Here is a 21,776-nt window from a genome sequence, read left to right as displayed (position 1 = left end):
GAAATTTTATCAAAAATTTCATTTTATTATAAATGGTTGATTAATATCAAAGATCAGATTTCAAAAGTTTCAAAGTATTACTTTATTTTCAGACAATGTAACACCCCCCTCCCCCCGGTCGGCAGTAGACCTAATCCAGGGGCCCTGAAATTAACCATTTTGGAAGAGGCACCTTTATTCATCATAAATATGTATTTCGATTATTGGCATTATACCCAGGAGCAAAGGAAAAGATTTCCAGAGAATTCATGCATTTTCACAATATAACCATTAGAGCCCCACCCTAACACCAGAACCCCTGACCCAGGGGCCATAAAATTCAAAAATTTGGAAGAAGCATCCTTCCTCAACATAACTATGTACATAGTTTATAAGTTTAATACCCAGGAGCAGAGGAGAAGATTTTTAAAGAATTTATGCATTTTCACTATATAATCAATAGAGCCTTGCCTTTACACCAGAAACCCTGACCCTGGGGCCATGAAATTCAAAATTTTAGAAGAGGCAGCCTTATGCAACATAACAATGTACTTGGTTAGTTTATTTCATACCCAGGAGCAGAGAAAAAGATTTTTTAAGAATTACCCGGGTAATGCATTTTCTCTATATTAACAATAGAGCCCCGCCCTAACACCAGAACCCCTGACCCAGGGGCCATGAAATTCACAACTTTAGAAGAGGCATTCTCGCTCATTATAACTATGTACTTAGTTTGTTTGTTTGTTTAATACCCAGGGGCAGAGAAGAAGATTTTCAAAGAATTAATGAATATCACTATATAACCAATACAGCCCCGCCCTAACACCAGAATCCCTGACCCAGGGGCCATGAAATTCACAAATTGGGAAGAAGCATCCTCCCTCATCATAACTATGTACATAGTTCATTGGTTAAATACCCAAGAACAGAGGAGAAGATTTTTAAAGAATATACGTATGCATTTTCACTATATAATCAATAGAGCCCCGCCCTTACATCAGAACCCCTGACCCAGGGGCCATGAAATTCACAAATTTGGAAGAGACAACCTTATACAACATAACTATGTACTTGGTTAGTTTATTTAATGCCCAGGAGCAGAGAAGAAGATTTTCAAAAAAATAATGCATTTTCACTATATAATCACCCTAGCACTAGAATCCCTGACCCTGGGGCCATGAATTTCACATTTGTATAGAGGAATCAATGTTTATTACAATCATGCCAACAGTTTGACTGCTTTATGTCCAGGAGTAAAGAAGAAGATTTTTAAAAGATTGCACTAATTTTAGTGGTTTTGGCCCCACCCCTCAGGCCCCAGGGGAGCAGGGACCATGAAATTCACAATTTTTGTTCCCCTTCAAAATTGGTTGAAATTGGTTGAGAGGTTGCAGAGAAGCTGAAAAATGTTCAAATGTTAATGCACGATGGAGTTTACTCAGGTGACCTAAAAAAATATTTCACAGCTGATACACAGACTTGGAGAGTAGGTCACGGATCAGAAAAAAACAATATACTTCTAACTTCCTGTGTTTTATGAATACTAATTAATGCTTGTTTGTAGACTAGAATCTAGCTGAAAACAGGATGGGAAATATGATACATGAAGACTAGCAATCAAAGAGACAATGACATATATAAAGTGATAAACAATAAAATTATCAAAACACAACCTTCAATGATGTTGATGACACTCTTTGTTACTTTTACTATTGCTAATTATCTGATCATGTTTAACTGAAAATATGTGATTGGAATCTTGTAATATGTATTTCCTGTTTAAAATTAATTAAAAAATCATGATCTGCAAGAAAATTAAAAATTATGCAAGCAAAATTCTAAAGCTCACTGGGGGAAAAACACTGAATTTAAATTAGTATCTTATACAGATGCAATATTTTATTTCATTAACAAATTAAAATAATCCAAAAAAGACCAAAATGCCTGCTGGACAACTTGAGCAGATTGAACACTCTAATCAGGTATAAGTGGTTCAGTATTACGTACTTCACTGATTATTCCATTTACGGTGAAGAAATAAGCATTACTTATTTTGATGAGCTAATTAATCAACAACATCAGCCTATCAGCATGTCTACTGGTCTGAAAAATCCAAAATTTAGAGCCATTAATCTATAAAAATTTGAGCTGATCTCATACTTGTTCATCAATTTATCAGTTTGCCACACACCAAAGTCAATGTACCTCATGATGGGTGGAAAATACAAATGCTCGCAAAAATTTAGTTACATGAGATAATAATGACTGCTTTAAATCAATGCACTAAACTACAATAACATATTAATAAAAAGTTTAAATAAAAAATGACTTGGACTGAACCAACCATTCAAACACATTGTATATCAAAACACAGGCATGTTTTTTTAAAGTATGTAATATACTGTAGAAGTAAAATTTTCATGAAAATTCATACCAAAGGGAGATTTTACAGCAACTTTTCAGAATTTATTTGAAATTCATGGAGTTCAATGCTTCGTGGTAACATATATTTCATGAAGCATGTTAGTGCATCATGATAGCTATGCAACATGTCTATCTTTAGTACACTTATCTCATGAAATTTTCAAACTTTTAAATCCTTTTCTTACATCTGTGCTATATTTTGACAACATGGCAATATTTATGCTCACTTATGCAAGTATTTAAGAAAATGAAATTTATTCCTCTTTGTAAAGGATCCTAATGGGAAATAAGAGGTAATAACATAGGAATTTGTTACTTTTATGTCGATAGGGTTTCAGAGTGTCAATGCCAGACTTAAGTTTTCATTTGAGATTTATTTTTTTATCAAAATCTTATCCTCGAAATAAAATTGTAAACTCAATGCCCGAAGAAAATGTTTGCTTTTACTGTAAAATTCAAATCTAAATGAAAAAGGTGTCAAATAAAGTTACATGTATATATAACAGAACAAAAACAATAACTAGAGATTCAAGGATAAATTAAAAAAAAAATGGGAAAAATACCCTGTAAAAATTAGCACATATACAATATTCAAGTAAACTAAATAATCAATGCCTCCGTGATATCGCATATGGCACAATTAATATGAACAAGATTCCACTGACCATCAATTACATTGAAGCACACACATATTAGGCTGAATAAAAAATTAACCTGCTGAATTGATTTTAACACAAAACTTTGGTACAATAGGCCTTGTATCATAACAAAACTCTTCTACAATCAATCTTCAAACATTTTAAATGAACAAAAAGACATTCATTTAAAATTTGTGTAGTACATTGCGCAATGTTCTATTCAACTTAAAAAAAAAATTAATTGTGAAATGCTTTTCTAGCATATCATTCTCACAGATCTATATACACTAACAACAACACGAAGAATACATCTTCAATTATGAAAATTATATATAAATATATGAAAATACAATTTTCACTTAATCTCATCAAGATTTATTATACTGTAGCCTTTAATTAGCACAGTTTAAACTGACAAACAAATGTGTTTATGGCTTACTAGGAGAAAGTAAACAATTAACTTAACTACATTCATATCCTGTTATTGAACTAGAAATTAACTACACCTGTGTTTTTATACATATATTTCTTCCTTTTAGTTCAAAAATAAAATCAGCAATCCTTTCTGAAAACTCTGGAGTCAAACTTAACAGAATAAATTTGTGTAATTTTAAATTTTCTAATGCGATTAAATGAAATGTAGGTGAGGTCATGACCTCTGACCTCACTCCGACCTCAAACCTTTTCTTGGTTTGAGGAGGCCTGTTCATTATTTGGGACAAACGGTCTGTATTCTGGTGGGGTGCTGCAGTAACTGGGGGGTCTCTGGTCCTGGGGTCCCTCCCCCTCACCCTCCTGGGGAGGGGCACTGGGTTCCTGCCAGATACGGTCGTTCTGCACCGACTCCTTCATTAAACCAAATGTTTCTTGGTCACTATGACAACCGTTGTCCGTGGCTTGTACTGGGTGATAGTTCTCTGAAAGGAAAACCAGGAGAAAATGATGATAAGACTGATAATGAAAACCAGAGCTGTCACACAAATACCCCCCGATTTACAGGGAAAAGTCAGTGAAAAACTAGTCTATGGCTTTTTAGTTTTTAATACATGCTTGTACATGTAACACAGATAGTCAAAATTTAATTGAAATTTTAGTCAAATTTGTTAAATGAAGAACAAAGCTAAGACCAACAATCTGATCAATATTAAAATATTGTTTTCAATACATTGTAAAACTTAATTGTAGTTATCTGTCATATCTGTAAAATATAATGAGCTCTGCAATTTATTGAGATCTTAATTTTAAAATAATGAAATAAAATGAAAATTTCTTATTATACAACATCAAATAAGTTTTGATAATTCAATAAATATCAAATTAAGAGTGAAAATAAATAGCTGGTCGTATAAAGTATTTTAATTTGAGAGATATTAAAACTGCAATTAAGAGATACCAGTATTCTCAACAAGGTCATAAAGTACTTCTTTATTTAGCATTCTGATGAAAAATCCAGAGATAACTAATCAGACCTCCTTGGATGTTTTTCACAACCTATAATACAAACCTCCTGTTTGGCTGCCAGTGAATGGAAATGGATAACTTGGAATTTAATTAGGACAAATAAGAAGTCTGAAAGCCAATGTCAGGGTTTGACATTAAGCTTTTGGAGTACTAGACCAGTCAGGCTACTCTGGCAAATTTTTACTAGCCCTGACCCTTTAACCACTAGCCCTGACAAAACATGAGAAAAATATTTAAAGTACAAAATAGTGACAATTCTTTTTTCTGTGCAGATGATGAGAATCCATATTTAAATAACGACATTTTCCCGCACACATGTCACATCATACTGTAGATCACTTAATTTTCGCGACACCTTATTTTTGCGAGATAGTCATTGACAATTGATTAGCGACACAAAATTTTCACGAATTGTGGTTATTGCTCTATATAATCTTAAGAAATACTATTATACGCGAGAATTAAATTTTCGCGAGCACATTGTCTCGCGTAATTATGCGAAAATAAAGTTCACGCAAATAAAAAGTGATTTACAGTAACTAGGTCACTTGCTTGTCGTGTTTAGTCCTAATTTAATCAAATTGTATTCAATATTAATATTGATACCATTAAAATGTTCAGAGAATTTGAGTATAAGTAAAAATAATTTTATTATCATAGTTTTTTTGCTATTTAAATGGTTTACCATTGTCGTAAACACGAATCTTTAAAAAATGACAATCGTAACTACTCAGGCATTTCCGTGAACGATAAATAGCTCATTGTTTCTCTTTAGGAAAATGGCCAAGAAGTTACGAATGCCGACAATGAACTGTTGTTAAAAATAGCCCTTTAGTAATGCTGTCTGTAACGTTTGTGGTTTTCTTTGTACTATGCGGTTAGAAACGTTTTGATTTTATTTTTTCATTGACAATCAATGATTTGTTTAAAAAATATATAAGTTCATTTTTTTCTTACACGACCAGTCTGTCTAGTACACAGACAATTCACCCGACCGGACCCATCTTTTACTAGACTCAGTCGGTCGGACGTGCCTTAATGTCAAACCCTGAATGTTTACTGGTAATACCTCCACTCTAATGTGAATATACACTATCATGTTAATATACTGAAGTTCAGTAACAGGCAGATACACGGATAAATAGGAAGTTGACATCAGATTCATATAAAATGAATCCCATCATATGTCATGCCCACCAACCTGATATTTATCTGGGTACGTGAAGTGTGCCCACTAATCTGATATACATCTGGGTATGTGAAATGTGAAAACTAATCTGATTTTCAACTAGGTTTGTGAAGTAGGCCCACTTATCTGATATTTATCTAGGTATGTGAAGTGTGCCCACTAATCTGATATTTATCTAGGTATGTGAAGTGTGCCCATTAATCTGATATTTATCTGGATATGTGAAGTGTGCCCATTAATCTGATATTTATCTAGGTATGTGAAGTGTGCCCACTTATCTGATATTTATCTGGGTATGTGAAGTGTGCTCACTAACCTGATGCTGATCTGGGTATGTGAAGTGTATAATCGCGAGTCCTCTCTCGTTCTATAGCTGTGCGGCGTTTGACGTACCACACCAGAAATATAACAATAACACATGTACAGATGGTGACACATCCCAGGACAGCAATGATGATAATGACTGTTACACTCATACTGTCTCCAAATGCTGTAAATATACAACAAAGTAAAGAGTATTGCATTGTTCTTCAAAATATTTCAATGATTTTATTTTCTGTAATTTCATGTTATATACATGTACAGTTGAACTTCGATATCTGGAACTTCAATTTTTCGAATACCATGGATATGTCAAAATGATGTGGAAGTCCCTACTACATATTCTTTAAGTATTTTACCCTGGATATGTGGAATCCTCAGATATCTTAAAGTTTTTTCTTTGCCCCATCAGGTTTGAGATAATGAAGTTTGATTATATTACCAATGAGGAAAATATCTGATATCTGGTTACATGTCCCTATCACCATACATTGTAATTTATTACAATATTTCTGTCTGTTGTATTTGAAGTTAGCGTATTTATCTGTCTTGTTTACCTGACTCGGCTATCTGTTCCTGTGGTATCCTAGCATCCTCTGAACAGATAGACACCGCCGTCATGTAGAACGAGTACTTCTGTACCATACTGACTGGGAAGCCGCGCAAATTCTCCAGTCTGACAGTCGCCGTACTCCCACTACTGCACCACTTCTTGTTCTGAATGTTCTGGTTCTGACAGCCACCAACCTACAAACACAGACCCATAGACTCAAATTCAGGGTTTTTTTTTTTTGCCAGAGCATGGAAATTTTCAAGATTCTTATGTTTGCATCTCAACACACAAGTAAATTTATCAGTTGACAAGAGGTTTACAGTTTAACCTTTTAACTTATTGGTCTACTGGACCAGTGACCAACTTAAGGTATTGTTCCTGTACCGTATTTGTCTGTCTGTCTGTGTGTGGAGACAAGATATAGTGTAAGTCATCAAAAAAATTTTTAAATGCCAATTCACAGTTTTCAATTGCATATACTCTCTGCTTTTGTTTGCATGACATATTTCTTTTTTAATTTTAAATAATAATAGCCTTTAATCTTTCTGAATTGACTATGTTGAAATAGTATAGCCATGATGATGAAGTAACAGGATTTTTCCACTTTCTGACCATAACATCATTTCATTTTGGAGGGGGTGGAGGGACAGTATTTTGAAATTGAAATGGGGCCTAAATTCATCTCTTCCTAGTGCAGTGGAAAATCCTTGAGGACTGAGGACAGAATGGGGGATCAATTTTTACAAATTTTGAAAATTATATATGAAAAAATCATTGAAATGAAAAATCTTCTTTTCAAGAACAGCAAAGTGATATGCTATATTATATGGAGGCATTCAAGAGTAGTACATAAATCAAGTTCCCCTCCCGTTAAATTTTTCAATACTGAACTGTTTTGTGCTTTTTCCTAGCCCATGTGCTCAGGTGAGCAATTTGGCATACATGTTAACTCTCCCGATTTAGGCGGGAGTCTACCGCTTTTTCACTCCATCTCCCGCCTACCGATTTACTTAAGAAATCTACCGCTTTTCTACAAAAGCTGCGTCTAAAGTATTTTTGGTTCGCTTGGGTATCCATTTTTGAAGCCACTCTCATAAAATCTCGCTAGATATCGCGTTATTTGACTCGGAATCATACAAACGCTTTTTTGTACATAGATTTCAAGCACGAATTTGACAACGACAACAACACAAGACTACCAGTGATTACATTGGTTACGATAAATTAATCAACATCCCTGCCATGAAAAAGGAGATACAGCTTTTAAGAATTAGATGAAAACATTTGACATCGTCTTTAAAAGCACAGAAGCTCAGAACTTTATCAATAAAGTCAATAGAAATCAATCGATTGACCAAGCCATGTGGCACATCTCTACTTTCATTTTCGATCATCGCAGGAAATCTGATTTATATAACGAAAGATAGGAACTTGTTTTAGATCTAGATTAAACCATGTCATCATTTGTTTTGTTTAAAAACTGAATGAACATTCACAATTATTTCTTCTAGGCTATATCAGCAAAGATCACTCTTCAAAAGGATAAGTAAAGCAGCCAATCCAAGCAAAATGATGAGCATGAAAAATATTTGAATTTGTACAATTTATGTCAAACTTAAGGTGCTTCTGTCTTCTTCTTTGCTGTTGATATTTAAGATTAATTAGTGTTGGTACCTGATTTCATTTAAGGCTTATAATATACATGTATATTACATGAAAGATATCGATAATCCAAGCGTTAAACAACACGCGCGCAATGATACCGCTTTTGAGGTCTGAATCTCCCTATTTTTCATCACAATAGGTTAACATGTATGAATTTGGCCCATGGGCCTCTTCTTATTCCAGGTCCAAAATTCTAAACAATGTTAAGGAGGGATATTTTTATGGAGAAAAAAAAGAAAGAAACTAAAAATAAATTGATATTGGAGTGCTTTACTAGACAGCATGACATAAGATCAATCTAATCTAATTTTCTTCCTGTCTTGGAATTTACAGCTAACCAGAGGAAACATTAAACCAATAAAGAAAAATAGACCTTCACTTTCCGACTGAGAAATATATCCCTTTAAGCGATTCCAAGCATCATTTACATGGTGTATAAAATTTCAATTTAAATTCCTTAATGGGTGTTTGCCGAAGACACATCAATTTGAAAATCTATAACGCTAGTTTGCAGCTATTCTTAATAACGCTAGGTAATAATGGATACTTTCAGGCCATCAAGTTCTTCCGCAGCGGAACAATGGAGCAGATATAGCATTCAAAGACATCAAGAGACATAAAGGACGTCTCCGTAAATGGACGGAGATATAAAGATTGATTTTTACCAGGTAGTTCTTGCTCTGTGATTTCTGAGCCTGAAACGACTTTTGGGAATGATACAAGAGATTGTCATGGACACTTACATAATTGATTATTGATCAGCCATTGTCATGTTCTGAAATGCTGCTGCAGGCTTCTGTATGTGTAAATGAATCTTTAAATCTTTGCATATTATTTCATAGTCGGATTGCTGTGTAAATATATCCGGCAAGTTGTAGCTTTCTCTTATTTGCATTTTAACAAAAGGTTCGTATAAGTTAAAAAATCAGATTCTTAATAAAACAGAAGTGGATGGCATTCACAATATTTCTATTCTGGAAATGACTGAATGCAGGAAAACAGCAGTAAATAGAATAATTTTTTTTTTATTAAATCTTTTTTTTTTAATGGGAGAGAGCGGGAGCCACATTATATTTTTCAAGTTAATCTGATGGTTTCAAAAGCTAAATAAATGAAAAAATTATGATTTTAAGATTGACCTGTTCTGAAATAATTCTCCCAATTAAACATCAGTTTCATTTCATTACAATATTGAACAAATAATTCAGTGCAAAATTATATTGAAATGGGCTTAAAACTGATGGGGGTGAGGCCATTTTTAGACTATATTGATCTCCTTTAGAAGAAGAGCTCTGGACCATATGAAGATATACAATATTGGGCAAATTTTAAAACTAAAATGTGTAAAATTTTCCTTGCCAAATGATAGTTGACAGCTTAAAATACCATATATAAAACATAGGTAATCAAAGATTTTGAAACAATTTCACAGAAATCTTATTTTTAGGTAATGCAAATCAACACCATTCATATTTTCAAAACAGTTGGTTTATGTATCTCAATAATATTGTGTGCCAAGTTATATTGAAATAGGTCTTAAAATTATGGGGGATGAGGTATTTTGAAAAATTTTACAGGAAGTCACTTTAGTTGGAAAATGTGTTCATAAAAATCAAAAACCGAAGCAATTGTGTATCTCAGTGTAGTCCATCCCAAGATGCAATCATCCATGCAAGTTTGGTAGGAGGGTAGGGCTTATAGTTTCACAGAAATCTCTATTTTTAGTAACCACAGCAATCTTAAAAAATGTAGGTCACAGAATTATGTATCTCAAACAAGTCTACTTGTGTGCCATTATATTGCATCATCCATGCAAGTTTGGTCCGGGTAATTTTGCTTTCATAGTTACTTTTTTAGTAATGGAACACAGCTCATCAAAAACTTTAACCGGGACAGAATTGTGTATCTTTGTGTAGTCTACTTGTATGCTAAGTTATACCTCAAATCAATCAAAGCATAGGATACTCAATCTAGTAAATTTGAAGATCAGAGGTTGATGGTCTAGCCATTAGGCAACCTTGTTTCAAAATTTAGGGTTTTAACATGCATATACACTGCCCCCCCCCCTTTCTTTCCAAAATACACATAAGATTTAATAAATCAATTCCTTTTGGAGTGGCTGTTGCAGAAATCACGTCTGAATGTGACCCCTTTTTTTTGCATTTGGTTTTTTTTTTCAATTGCAGAGGGTTTTGTTGACCTAAAGGGGTGGGGTGAATTTTCTGGTTTTTTACAAAAGCTTTATACTAGCTCAGCTATACAGTATGTGTGACTGTGACTTAATTAAACTGTAGAGTGTCATGGATGACATCGGCCAACGTACATCTGGCGTTGTATGTCCTGCAATGGACATTATAGCGAGGCATGTCTCTTTGTCTATCATTATACTTACCCAGGCCGGCGGAGCTGACCCATAATTCCATACACCGGTATCATAGAAGGCAAGTCGTAGACCACAGGTCTGAAGCTTAAAGGCATCCACAGAGAAGCACAGCTTGGAGCACTGATAGCGAGGGTCCTCTGCCCGCAAAGTTACCAAACAGGAACCAGTAAAAAACTTGTTCCCGATGGCCTTAATGACGATCAAGCCATCACGACCGAGCGTGTATGTCTGTCCATCAGTACAGGGGTCCTCTATCGTGACTACAGAAAGAAAACCATAGCATGCAGATTGTGATTACATAATGAAAACCTTAGCGTTAGGTTCTGTTAATTTCTAGTTTCATATAACATCAACAACTTTTGTAAATGAGGTTATATTGAGGGGTTGAAAGTTTGAAGATCTAATACTACCAGACATAAACTGCTCACTGACTTTTCATTAGACTAAGTTGTAGGTGTTTAAAAAATCCCTAGAGTAAATCTGGTTACATTGAAGGGTTGAATGCTTTAAGATTTAATGCTACCTATAAGACTGCTCTTTAACATGGGTGGAAATGTTGATGAAATAAAATTTTGTTCATTATTAATTAGTCATATGTCAATTTCCTCAATATTTTCACATCATCAAATATTCCTCATTCACAGTTCCTTATGGATAATTATTTCTCACTTAGACAACACTCATTGAAGAATATCAATTAAAAATCCTTATACAAAATGAAATACAAACAATCGATAATTAATCAACATTGATACAGATTATAAGTTTTTTCCTAATTAATGTTTGTATTGTACCCACTCACCGGCCTTCTGAACACAGAAACAACAGGGTAGTAGGGAGATGATTAATACTGTGAGAGGGGTCAAGGAGTCGGGCTTCACAGACATAGTTACTCTGTCATCTCAACACCATCTACAAAAAAAACAAACATAAAATGAATGTTAAACAAATCAAAACTTTGCTGCTGAGCTGCTCCCATTCATGAAGTTGGATAGCTATAATTTTTTTCACATTAATTGTTCAGCCCTGCACCTGTGCACATTCTCTAAATCAATACATTGTCATATTTTCATTAAAAATATTTTAAACATAAAAGATACCTCTGTTGCTTATAGAACTTTCTATGATGAATATGGTTTACCTGTATGAAATAAAAAAGATTCACCAAAAGCACACACATCCCACAAAAGCTCTGTGATTTTATGTGATAATCAGATACAGACTATTCGGGTGCTCCGTAAAAAACACCATCAGGTGTCACATAAACTGTGTCCTCTTTGTTACCTCTACATGAATGTAACGGTCTGCTGCCCAATGCACAAATCTTATAGCAGATATAGACAATAATTTTACTGAGCACTATGAATTGACACATCGGTCAGTGATCGCATTCAATTTTTTTTTTTCAGTAGTTGTGTCCCTATAAAATAACAACTGTTACATTTATACTCTAAATGTATACTTTTAAGACAAAGTCTTTGTATGATCAGTAAAAACTGATATATAAAAAATTCAGAGAATTCGTGTCCCCCGCTTAGGGAAAAAGTCGGCTCCCCCTGACTGAATTTGTAGAATTATTAAATGTATACATGTATACTGAAGCAAATAAAATACATGTATGTCAATATGCATATAAAGATTTGATTGCTTATTCTTTATTATGTGTATAGAAGATTTTTTTATATGGAATATTTATCACACTGTAATGATGATTTTATAACCTCATAAATTTTTCATTTCACATGCTGAATACTATCATTTAGTAAAATAAAAAAGTATTTAAAAAAAAAAAAAAAAGAAAGGATCGGCCGAGATTCGATCCCGGGACCTCGCAGTTTTGAAGCGAGTGACATAACCACTAGACCACGGAATCGCGTTAAATGGTGTGAAGTATATGCAGAACTGAAGTCACATACATGTATATATTTATGTTTTCATGTTCGGTATTCTCAAAATTTTACACAATCCATGGTGTTTGATTTATTTAGCCTTTATTAAACAGTTCTAATAGATGTAATAAGAACATAAAGTCCGCCGAGAACCTGTTTTATACGCAATAACTCTCCTCATGCCCCTGTGCTAAAAATAGCGACGTCATACTATAAATACTAATAAAACAAACGGGGCGGGGCACTTTGAGAGGGGCGAGAGACGTCCTAGGGAGTTTTGGTATAACATTACATTGCATAAGCTCAAAATCTTCTTGAAATATCGCCCGGAAATGATAGTGTTACACACAGACAGAATGTATAAATTTACGACCTTGAACTTTGACCTTTTGACCTCAAAATCAATAGGGGTCTTCATTAGGCCACAGGGAGTTATGTAAAATTTCATTGCAATAGCTCAAATGGTTCTCGAGATATCGTGTGGAAAAAGTGTTTTAACAGACAGAATTTGCTTACTTATGACCTTGACCTTTGACCTTTTGACCTCAAAATCAATAGGGGTCCTCTTTAGTCCATAGGGAGTTGCTATGCTAAATTTCATTGCAAAAGCTCAAAGGGTTCTCGAGATATCGTGTGGAAACGAAACCCAAATTAATATCCCCCACTTTTCAAGCGGGGGACAAAAAAACTTTCCTTCCAACATGGCTGTAGACTTTGGGGCAGCAGTACTAGTGGCAGATCCAGAAGTTCATGTTGGGATGTGGGGATTATCTGGGAGCACTTGCACTTTATGTATTTGGTAATTGCCTAACTGCCTTAGATGTTTCTTTTCTGCATGAAAAAATCTAAGAATATGCCCCATATCTTGTCAAGGATAAATGAATGAAGACTCAAGAGTAAAGACAAAATGGAAACTTGATCTGCAGCTCATCAAAATACACTTGCATATCACAAATCAGCTCAATGTATGCAAGCATATAGTAAATAAGTGCAGAAAACCAAATGGGACAGACAGACAGTTACACACATTGTCAGGCACAGAGGAAACCTTTAGAATCTTCTGGTTTCATAAGTTGGAGACCAGAGACTAATACATGCATAACTATTTCCTCCAAATGAGAACCACTGTGTTTCTTACACTCACTGGTAAGTCATAAAGTTCTCAAGACAGATTTACTCCTAAAAACTAGCAACTATATCTGTATGGCCTTTCCTATACTCACAACCTATCAATACAAACAAAGAGATCAGTATGGCCCTTTCTATACTCAGAACCTATCAATACAAACTAGGAACAAAGAAACCAGTATTGCCCTTCCTTTACTCAGAACCTATCAATACAAACAAAGAGATCAGTATTGCCCTTCCTATACTCAGAACCTATCAATACAAACAAAGAGATCAATATGGCCCTTCCTATACTCAGAACCTATCAATACAAACAAAGAGATCAGTATGGCCCTTCCTATACTCAGAACCTATCAATACAAACAAAGAGATCAGTATGGCCCTTCCTATACTCAGAACCTATCAAAACAAACAAAGAGATCAGTATGGCCCTTCTTATACTCAGAACCTATCAATACAAACAAAGAGATCAGTATGGCCCTTACTATATTGGAACCCCAAACAAAGAGATTCCTATACTGAGAACATATCTATCAATATGGCCCTTCCTACAAATACAAAGAGATGTATATGGCATATTGAGAACCTATCAATACAGACAGAGAGATCAGTATGGCCCCTCTTATACTCAGAACCTATCAATACAAACAAAGAGATCTGTATTGCCCTTCCTATACTCAGAACCTATCAATATAAACAAAGAGATCAGTATTTCCCTTCCTATACTCAGAACCTATCAATACAAACAAAGAGATCAGTATGGCCCTTCCTACACTCAGAACCTATCAATACAAACAAGTAAGATCATTATTGCTCTTCCTATACTCAGAACCTATCAATATAAACAAAGAGATCTGTACTGCCCTTCCTATACTCAGAACCTATCAATATAAACAAAGAGATCAGTATGGCCCTTCCTACACTCAGAACCTATCAATAAAATTTTTTAATCACAAAGAGATGTTCTGTTGGACCAGTCAAACTTTTGTCAGACAATAAACTTGGTACCTTATTTTGACGCTGAGAAAGTCATATAAATGACAGCACCAAAATGTCCATTATTATTTTCAATAGCCTTCAATCTAAAAAGTTTCCTTTCTTGAGATAGAGAGTCTTTAACATAGACATAAATGACATGTTTTATGACTTTGTTATAAAAAATTTACTTGGCTATCGTCAACATGCCGCGTACGCGGCCATTCTTTCTGTGTTTGTGACCTTTAACTATGCATCCCGATCCTGACCTTTATTAAATTTGCATTACGCTCAATTTTTTTCAAACGGTCATCTGGACCGACGCTTTCTTAAATGTTATCGGTCCAGACAAATTTTTACCGGCCTTGCCGACAGGACCGACGGATTTCGACAAGTCTGTATCAATACAAACAAAGAGATCAGTATGGCCCTTCCTATACTGGGAACATATCAATACAAACAAAGAGATCAGTATGGCCCTTCCTACACTCAGAACCTATCGATACAAACACAGAACAAAGAAACAAGTATGGCCCTTCCTATATTCAGAACCTATCAATACAAACAAAGAGATCAGTATGGCCCTTCCTATACTCAGAACCTATCAATACAAACAAAGAACAAAGAAACCAGTATGGCCCTTCCTATACTCAGAACCTATCAATACAAACAAGGAGATCTTGACAATGACCATCAACTGACAGTGAAATACAATTAATCAATACACAGACTCCTCTTATGAAAAGACGCAGGGACATTGTCAATATGCTAATCTGATTATGTCTGATTGTATTACAGTGACCAGCGTGTTGATCAATTCTGTCCATCTCTGTGTTGTACTTCTATAGTAATCCAAAAGGAATGACTTATTTGCATGATCAAAGGAACATGTATCAATATGGACATACCCATAAGATGGCCAGAAATCTCCCTTTATTACAAAAAGCAGGATGATGAGTTTCAGGATGTATTAATCATTTTCTAATTTCCCATGTATGTGGGCACTTAATTGTTGTGAAATTTATTCCATAATTGATAAATATAATAGTCAGACTTTCAGAATTTATTGCAATATATATTATATGCCTACACTTTCTCCCACATGTTTCAATGAACTGTGCTTTATACATACTCACAAATTGGTCAACAACATATAATGTCCAGTATTTTACTTATGTGACTAAGAATCACAGATGTGGATCCTAAATGTTGAGGGACATAGGCACTGTATGCTGAGGTCCTTAGAAAGTCAAACAGAGTGTTTGATGGTGGGTCCAAGGTCAAAGTCCAGTAAAATCATATATTTAGCATGTTCAAACATTACAACTTTGTAATGAGTTTTCTTTGTTAAAATTTGTTTGTTGTAGCTTTTTAACACACAGACACACAAGAAACACTTTTCTGAAATGTCACCGTCTCTTATAATCAGAGACATATACTCTAATAAAGAGCCCTGCCAATACATGTAATGTTTGGACTAAATAAAATCAACCTGTAACTTGTCATCTGTGTTGTCTGATTCATAAAATGACAGAGAAGGACTGAAACTGCTTTATTTCTTCCACCTGCAGAAAAGCACAGATTTCTTATTGTAAAATTATTGTCAAGGTCTTTTCTATTTACACAGTTATATCTTGACTAACTCAAGTTTGTTTTAATTTTGGACTCATTGTCAACTTTCCTGCCCCTCCCTCCCCACTTTCCCCTTCTTTTCCAGTTTTCTAAATAGTTCACAGGAGTGAATATGGTACATTATCATGATTATGTGCACGAGATAGACATATGCACAAAATTACCCTATCTCTTATGATCCCACCTGCAGCTGCAGTGTATGAATAAATAATCAATGTGTTTTGTTTGAATATAAAGGAAGCAAGCCTACACCACATGGAAACTGTTAACAACCTGCGTTTACCTGTGTAAAATGTGATAGGTTTTGATAGATTTTGTAAAAGTGAGGCCATGTGTTTTTTACTGCCTGCTGTACAGGATGTATAGCTTGGAAAGAGAGGAATTCAGTCTACCCACATTAATATTATTTGCCCTAAAAACCCTAACCCTAACCCTGTTTGTGAATATTTTCCAATAATATTCTAACCGACTTGTAAAGCTTAAAATCAAGATTTCATTATGGTCAATTACTAGGATTTTCCACCTACATTAGTTAAATTCTAGTTCATTCATTTCAAAATATGTAAAATTATTTTATTTTAATCTAACCTTTTCTTTTTTATATTTTCATTTAAGTCTTAATGAATTTTTACTACACTCGAAAATCAAAATTTAATGAACTTTTTCAGTAAAGCATTCAGACTCCTACAGTCACAGTATATTCTCTAATTCTATCAATTAACAGGATCATGCTCAATATTAGACAATGAGGCATCATTTATTTAAAATCTTCCACTTTTAACATTCACATCAAAACACACCAAAAATGTAAATCTAGAGACTCTGATGTGAATAGCTTCATTTTTCTGTCAACCTGAAGGCTAAAGCTTGCCTCTCCATGTTTGCCTATTGTGAATCAGAATCCCGCAATTATGAAATACGAACCTCATTCACGACACAGAACATGACAGATTCAGTACTTGTTTGTTCAATTAAGAGAAATTCCCTCGAGATGTCAATAAAAAAAGGAAAGAAAATGCTATATTAGCATAACATCATTAAATAGCTATGGCCTCCAGTTGGCCACCATTGATGGTAATGCTATAATAGGAGAGAGGTTTCTATTATGAAGAAATCTGTATGACAGAGTGGATGATGACTCTATTTACCTGTCACAGGCCACTGACATTTTTTACCAAAATATCTTTACCATCAACAATAAAACTCCACAATGCTGCCTTGAGTCTCACAAGTTAAGATTTCTGGTGTATATTTTATTGTATAGGCACATTTGCTGATGATCTCCATTTATATTCTATTTTTACACAAACTTATAGTTAAAGATTGTTGTGAATACAGTAGATGTAGATGAATAAATAATCAAGAATTAATGTTCATATGCTATGCTCAATTTCATTCAAAAATATTTTTTTAAAAAAGCAGATCTAGCTGAAAATTAACAAAGTTTTTCATTTCTTACTTGAAAATTCATAATATAATTTATAAATTTATTAAGGAAATTTTTCAATAAATCAAAAGTTCTCTTGAAATTAAATCATATTTTAATTCTACATTGGAAAAAAAAAAGGTTTCTGATAAGATTTAACACTAATTAAATTCATTATTTTTCAAATGTCACACAAAAAAAACCCAGTTATAAATTATAAACCTGCAAATCATCCTAATGACAATGTAAAGTTTCATTATGGGAATGGATCCCCTGACCTCTTTGTTTTCTCACAAACCCAAAAATCTCATATGCAGATCTATAGGTTGGGTCATGGGCAAACCCTCCCCTGGGATTTGCAGTTTTATTCAATGTATACACATGTACTTAAGGAATTAAAAGTGACCTTGGAACCCCTCTCCCCAGAAAATGTGGACCCATGCATGTTTAGTGGTAGGAAAAGTCAAACAAATGATGCTCATGAAGTGATAGAAGTAAGTCATGACCACCCACCTACAAAATAGAGGTTTTTTATGCTTGGGAGAGATATTCACTTTTTTCTTGCCAAGTCTGGGTTGGATTTTTAAATACCCTATCCCCTTTTATTTGAAAAAAAAAATCCTGGATATATTCACTTTTTTCTTGCCAAGTCTGGGTTGGATTTTTAAATACCCTATCCCCTTTTATTTGAAAAAAAAAATCCTGGATCTGTGCCTGACTCTGTAATCACTAAAATTTAGTGACATCTTTTCAAAATACTAAATATTGTAGGCCTACATATAATATGTCTCTCACTAAATGTCAAACTGACAATTACATGTAAATATGTCAACTCATTGTTGCTAGCTTTTTTTAAACATGTTTTTTTCCTAATGATGTACACAATCAATAACAGCTATACATGTAATATCAAAGAGAGCTTGTGACTTGTATCATACCTACTGTTATAGTATCAAATTCATCCTCAAGCATGTGATTTTAGAGATAGAATGCTTTACTTCTCAGCTTGTGTGTAATCTGATACTCAGGGCACTGTTGGAGTATAAGTCCGAGATAAAACTAATGTTTGCGCAGTCTGACAGATCAATCACAAACAAATGCAACTAAAGCTCATTCGAGTGTCAGATAATTAATTGATTAAATATGTATGAATATTGAGCATTTCCACAGAAACATCAAAGGTTCCTCTCAAATTAACTGTATAACACAGGCACTGCAATGCAAATAGAGGACTCTAAAATATTAAAATTCAGCTACTGAAAAATCATTAACATCATCCTAACTTTATCACCTGATCAATTATGTAATGATGATTTCAAAGAATGATACAGGTAGCCTATTTAGATGACATACTCTGATATTCTGTCTGTTCATAGGATCGAATCAAAATTTTTAGTAAATCACCTAGCATTTTATATATTGACTATACCCCAGCCTACCCCTAACATTTATCAAGTTGACTGTCCTTTCATGCTTCAGTTAATAATAATCCTTTGAACTGCAATCTACTAGCCTTACTAACCAGTTAAAAAATATTTATATCATCAGAAGCCCTAAATTCATTGTCCTAGAATTATGCCCTTTTTATTTTTCGTCAAGTATATATTTCTAAAAATTGTGTCTGCTGCTGCACAGTACACCTTTAGATTAAATATTATTTGAATTGCTTTTGTTATATTTTACAAAGAAAAATTATTTATAACTAAGGTATGACATACAAAATGTAACAATATCTCAAATTTCCTTAAAAAACGGATACTATCTATATTAATTAAAGTAAGTTTAAGTAACGATCTGAGGATAATATTTTCATCCTGATCACAAAATCTGAAGGTAAACACTAGAAAACATAGGACCTATAGACACAAACATTTTTAACTTTATATATCACTGTAATTCACGCGGTCAACTGTCATCTTTCTCAAGACATTTTTCCTCAAGCAAGCATTATCAGAGAATATATTTATATAATAATTCAGCAGTTCGCATCAGATCCACGAGGCTGAGCCATACTCAATTTTCAAACTTTTTAAATTATAATAATTTAAAAAAAAAAATAAAATTATCATTTTTCATCCTAAATGTTTTGGTTACAGAAATGATTCACTATTGACTGAAAAATGACAGTCCACACAAAGCTGCATCCCTGAACACAGGAGCAGCATCACAACAAACGACACGACAAAGGGTGATTATCTAGATCAAAATGAAATCATAAATCTGACATTACGTACCTATAACAATTAGTGGTAAACAAATCCTGTCATAAAACACTCAATCACCTTCATCGTTCATCATTAAATAAAAATAAGATGCTCATCTGGGATAAAATGATAATGAATGAAGATCGAGTTATCGCCCTTCATTTGAATAACTTCTAAACGCTTCCACTCGGATTTCCTCGGATGACTCGTACCTCGCACAGTTTGAATGGAGCGTAGCGGAGTCAGCCGAGGATTGCCGATTGAAACGCTTCCGGACAGCGCGAAATGTTCCGGAAAAAACTATTACTGGGGATGGATCTAAAAGAGGGGACGGGGCGTCCGGAATCCCTTCAGAGAGATTTATTAAATTTCCATGTTCAATATTGAATAACCTTTAGGAAATAAGTACCCCTCAGGCACGTAGCATCGTTTTTGAAAGTGGGGGGGCCAACCAGAGAAAATTTTTTTTACTTACCTGAAAAAGTTGACAAGCAAAAAAAAAAAACGAAAATTAAAAGTTGTCCAAACTCAGGGGGGGGGGTTAGTGGCCAACTTTTTCAAAGCCAACTTACTACCACTTCAAATTTTTTCCTATCAATCCTTGCTATCACTATACTATGGTTATAAAGTGGGGGGGCCAACCATCCCATCAATGAACATTTACTATAGTAAAGGTTATGTTGGGGAAAAAAGTGGGGGGGGCCGGGCCCCCCTGGCCCCCCCGGATGCTACGTCCCTGCCCCTTTTACAACGGCAAAAAGAGTCATCTCTCTGAAGAAAATTGAATAAGAAAATTATCCCCACCTTCCCCCGAAATATAATTTCCAGGTTTGGGCAATTAATTGATGTTTCAATATTTGTTTGGTGTTGTGAAGAAATTCCCTAGAATGACGTTTGTTGAATTAGAGTTGGACCCCTTTGATTGAATGTTTGATGGAGTCTGCAAATAAACAAAAATAATTTTCTTAATAAATCGTGCAAGGCAAAATCAGAACCATAATCTTTAAGATTTTAAAATTTCTACTAGTCTGAGGGATGTAGCTAGGGAGGGGGGTTTATCTTACTAAAGAACTTACTTACCCCCCCCCCCCCCTTCCCTGATTCTAAGTGCATGAAACAAGGATAATAAATTGACCGTTTTAATATTTGTGATAAATGTTATGTTGATTGTTATACCCCCCGCTTGAAAAGCGGGAGGGTATATAGTAATCGTTAATTCCGTCCGTCTGTACGTCTGTCCGTTCTCACGAAATAATGGTTAAGTGACAGTTTTTGTGCCCATTTAAGATTTATGTGACTCTTTTGTTTTATGTGACTGTCACATACAAATTTGATTTTTTTTAGCAGAAATGAGTGTTATGTGACTTAAAAATCACTCTAAAGAAGTGTCACATAAAAAAATACGGACAATATTGTCCGTATATGGACGTCCGTCAAAAGGTTTTGAGATTTACCTCCCTTACCCCATGTATCATGTTTTGCGCCACATAATTTTTTTGGAAAAAGTCACATAAATTTGGAAAAAGTCACATAAATTTGTCAATCACATAACCTGCATTTCGTGGGTCCGTCCGTCCGTCTGTCCGTCTGTTACGCTTTGGGGTACCCTTCTCTTAAATTATCCGCAACTCCTCTCATACCAATGAAGGAAATTTAATGAAACTTTCACAGAATCTTGATTACATATTGCCATTGTGCACCTCCTATTTTACTTTTTGATCTGACATATACTTTGAATTTTCCAGAGCAAAACATGGATTACTGCCATATATTATTCATATGGGAGGCGGGGGGTATTATTTAGTGAGCTCATTGCTCACAGTACCTCTAGTTTTGTTTTGTTTTTCACCCCAAGAGCAAGCTAACATTGATGGTTATATCGTTTTGTATCCACATGTTAAGAAGCGGA

General features: G+C 34.4%; 1 protein-coding gene across 2 annotated transcripts; it reads right to left on the bottom strand.

Moving 5' to 3' along the window:
• Positions 1–1,191: 1,191 nt before the first annotated feature.
• LOC134231163 (uncharacterized) lies at positions 1,192–20,030 on the bottom strand. Of its 2 annotated transcripts, none has more exons than XM_062713089.1 (6): positions 19,898–20,030; positions 11,416–11,525; positions 10,623–10,873; positions 6,570–6,759; positions 6,008–6,181; positions 1,192–3,958 (listed from the first exon to the last, which is right to left on the bottom strand). In XM_062713089.1, the coding sequence occupies exons 2-6, from the start codon at positions 11,498–11,500 to the stop codon at positions 3,717–3,719; spliced, it is 942 nt and encodes a 313-aa protein (XP_062569073.1). In that variant the 5' UTR covers positions 11,501–11,525; positions 19,898–20,030; the 3' UTR covers positions 1,192–3,716. The 2 variants fall into 2 exon arrangements, with proteins under 2 accessions (XP_062569073.1, XP_062569072.1); XM_062713088.1 differs by lacking the exon at positions 19,898–20,030 and adding an exon at positions 11,755–11,854.
• Positions 20,031–21,776: the final 1,746 nt, after the last annotated feature.

This window comes from Saccostrea cucullata, unplaced genomic scaffold (assembly GCF_032062105.1).
Source record: "Saccostrea cucullata isolate Sc308-1 unplaced genomic scaffold, CSIRO_AGI_Scuc_v1 ctg645, whole genome shotgun sequence".
NCBI classification, from domain to species: domain Eukaryota; kingdom Metazoa; phylum Mollusca; class Bivalvia; order Ostreida; family Ostreidae; genus Saccostrea; species Saccostrea cuccullata.
The sequence above is the reverse complement of the archived record's forward strand: the minus strand, read 5'-3'. Positions and strand labels throughout refer to the sequence as shown.

Excerpts from the sequence above, each read along its gene's own strand:
- LOC134231163 (XM_062713089.1), bottom strand. The coding sequence starts at position 11,500 with ATGTCTGTGAAGCCCGACTCCTTGACCCCTCTCACAGTATTAATCATC. Across the intron at positions 10,874-11,415 it reads TTTCTGTGTTCAGAAGGCCG|TCACGATAGAGGACCCCTGT; the intron begins GTGAGTGGGTAC and ends TTCTTTCTGTAG. Across the intron at positions 6,182-6,569 it reads GGAACAGATAGCCGAGTCAG|CATTTGGAGACAGTATGAGT; the intron begins GTAAACAAGACA and ends GTATATTTACAG.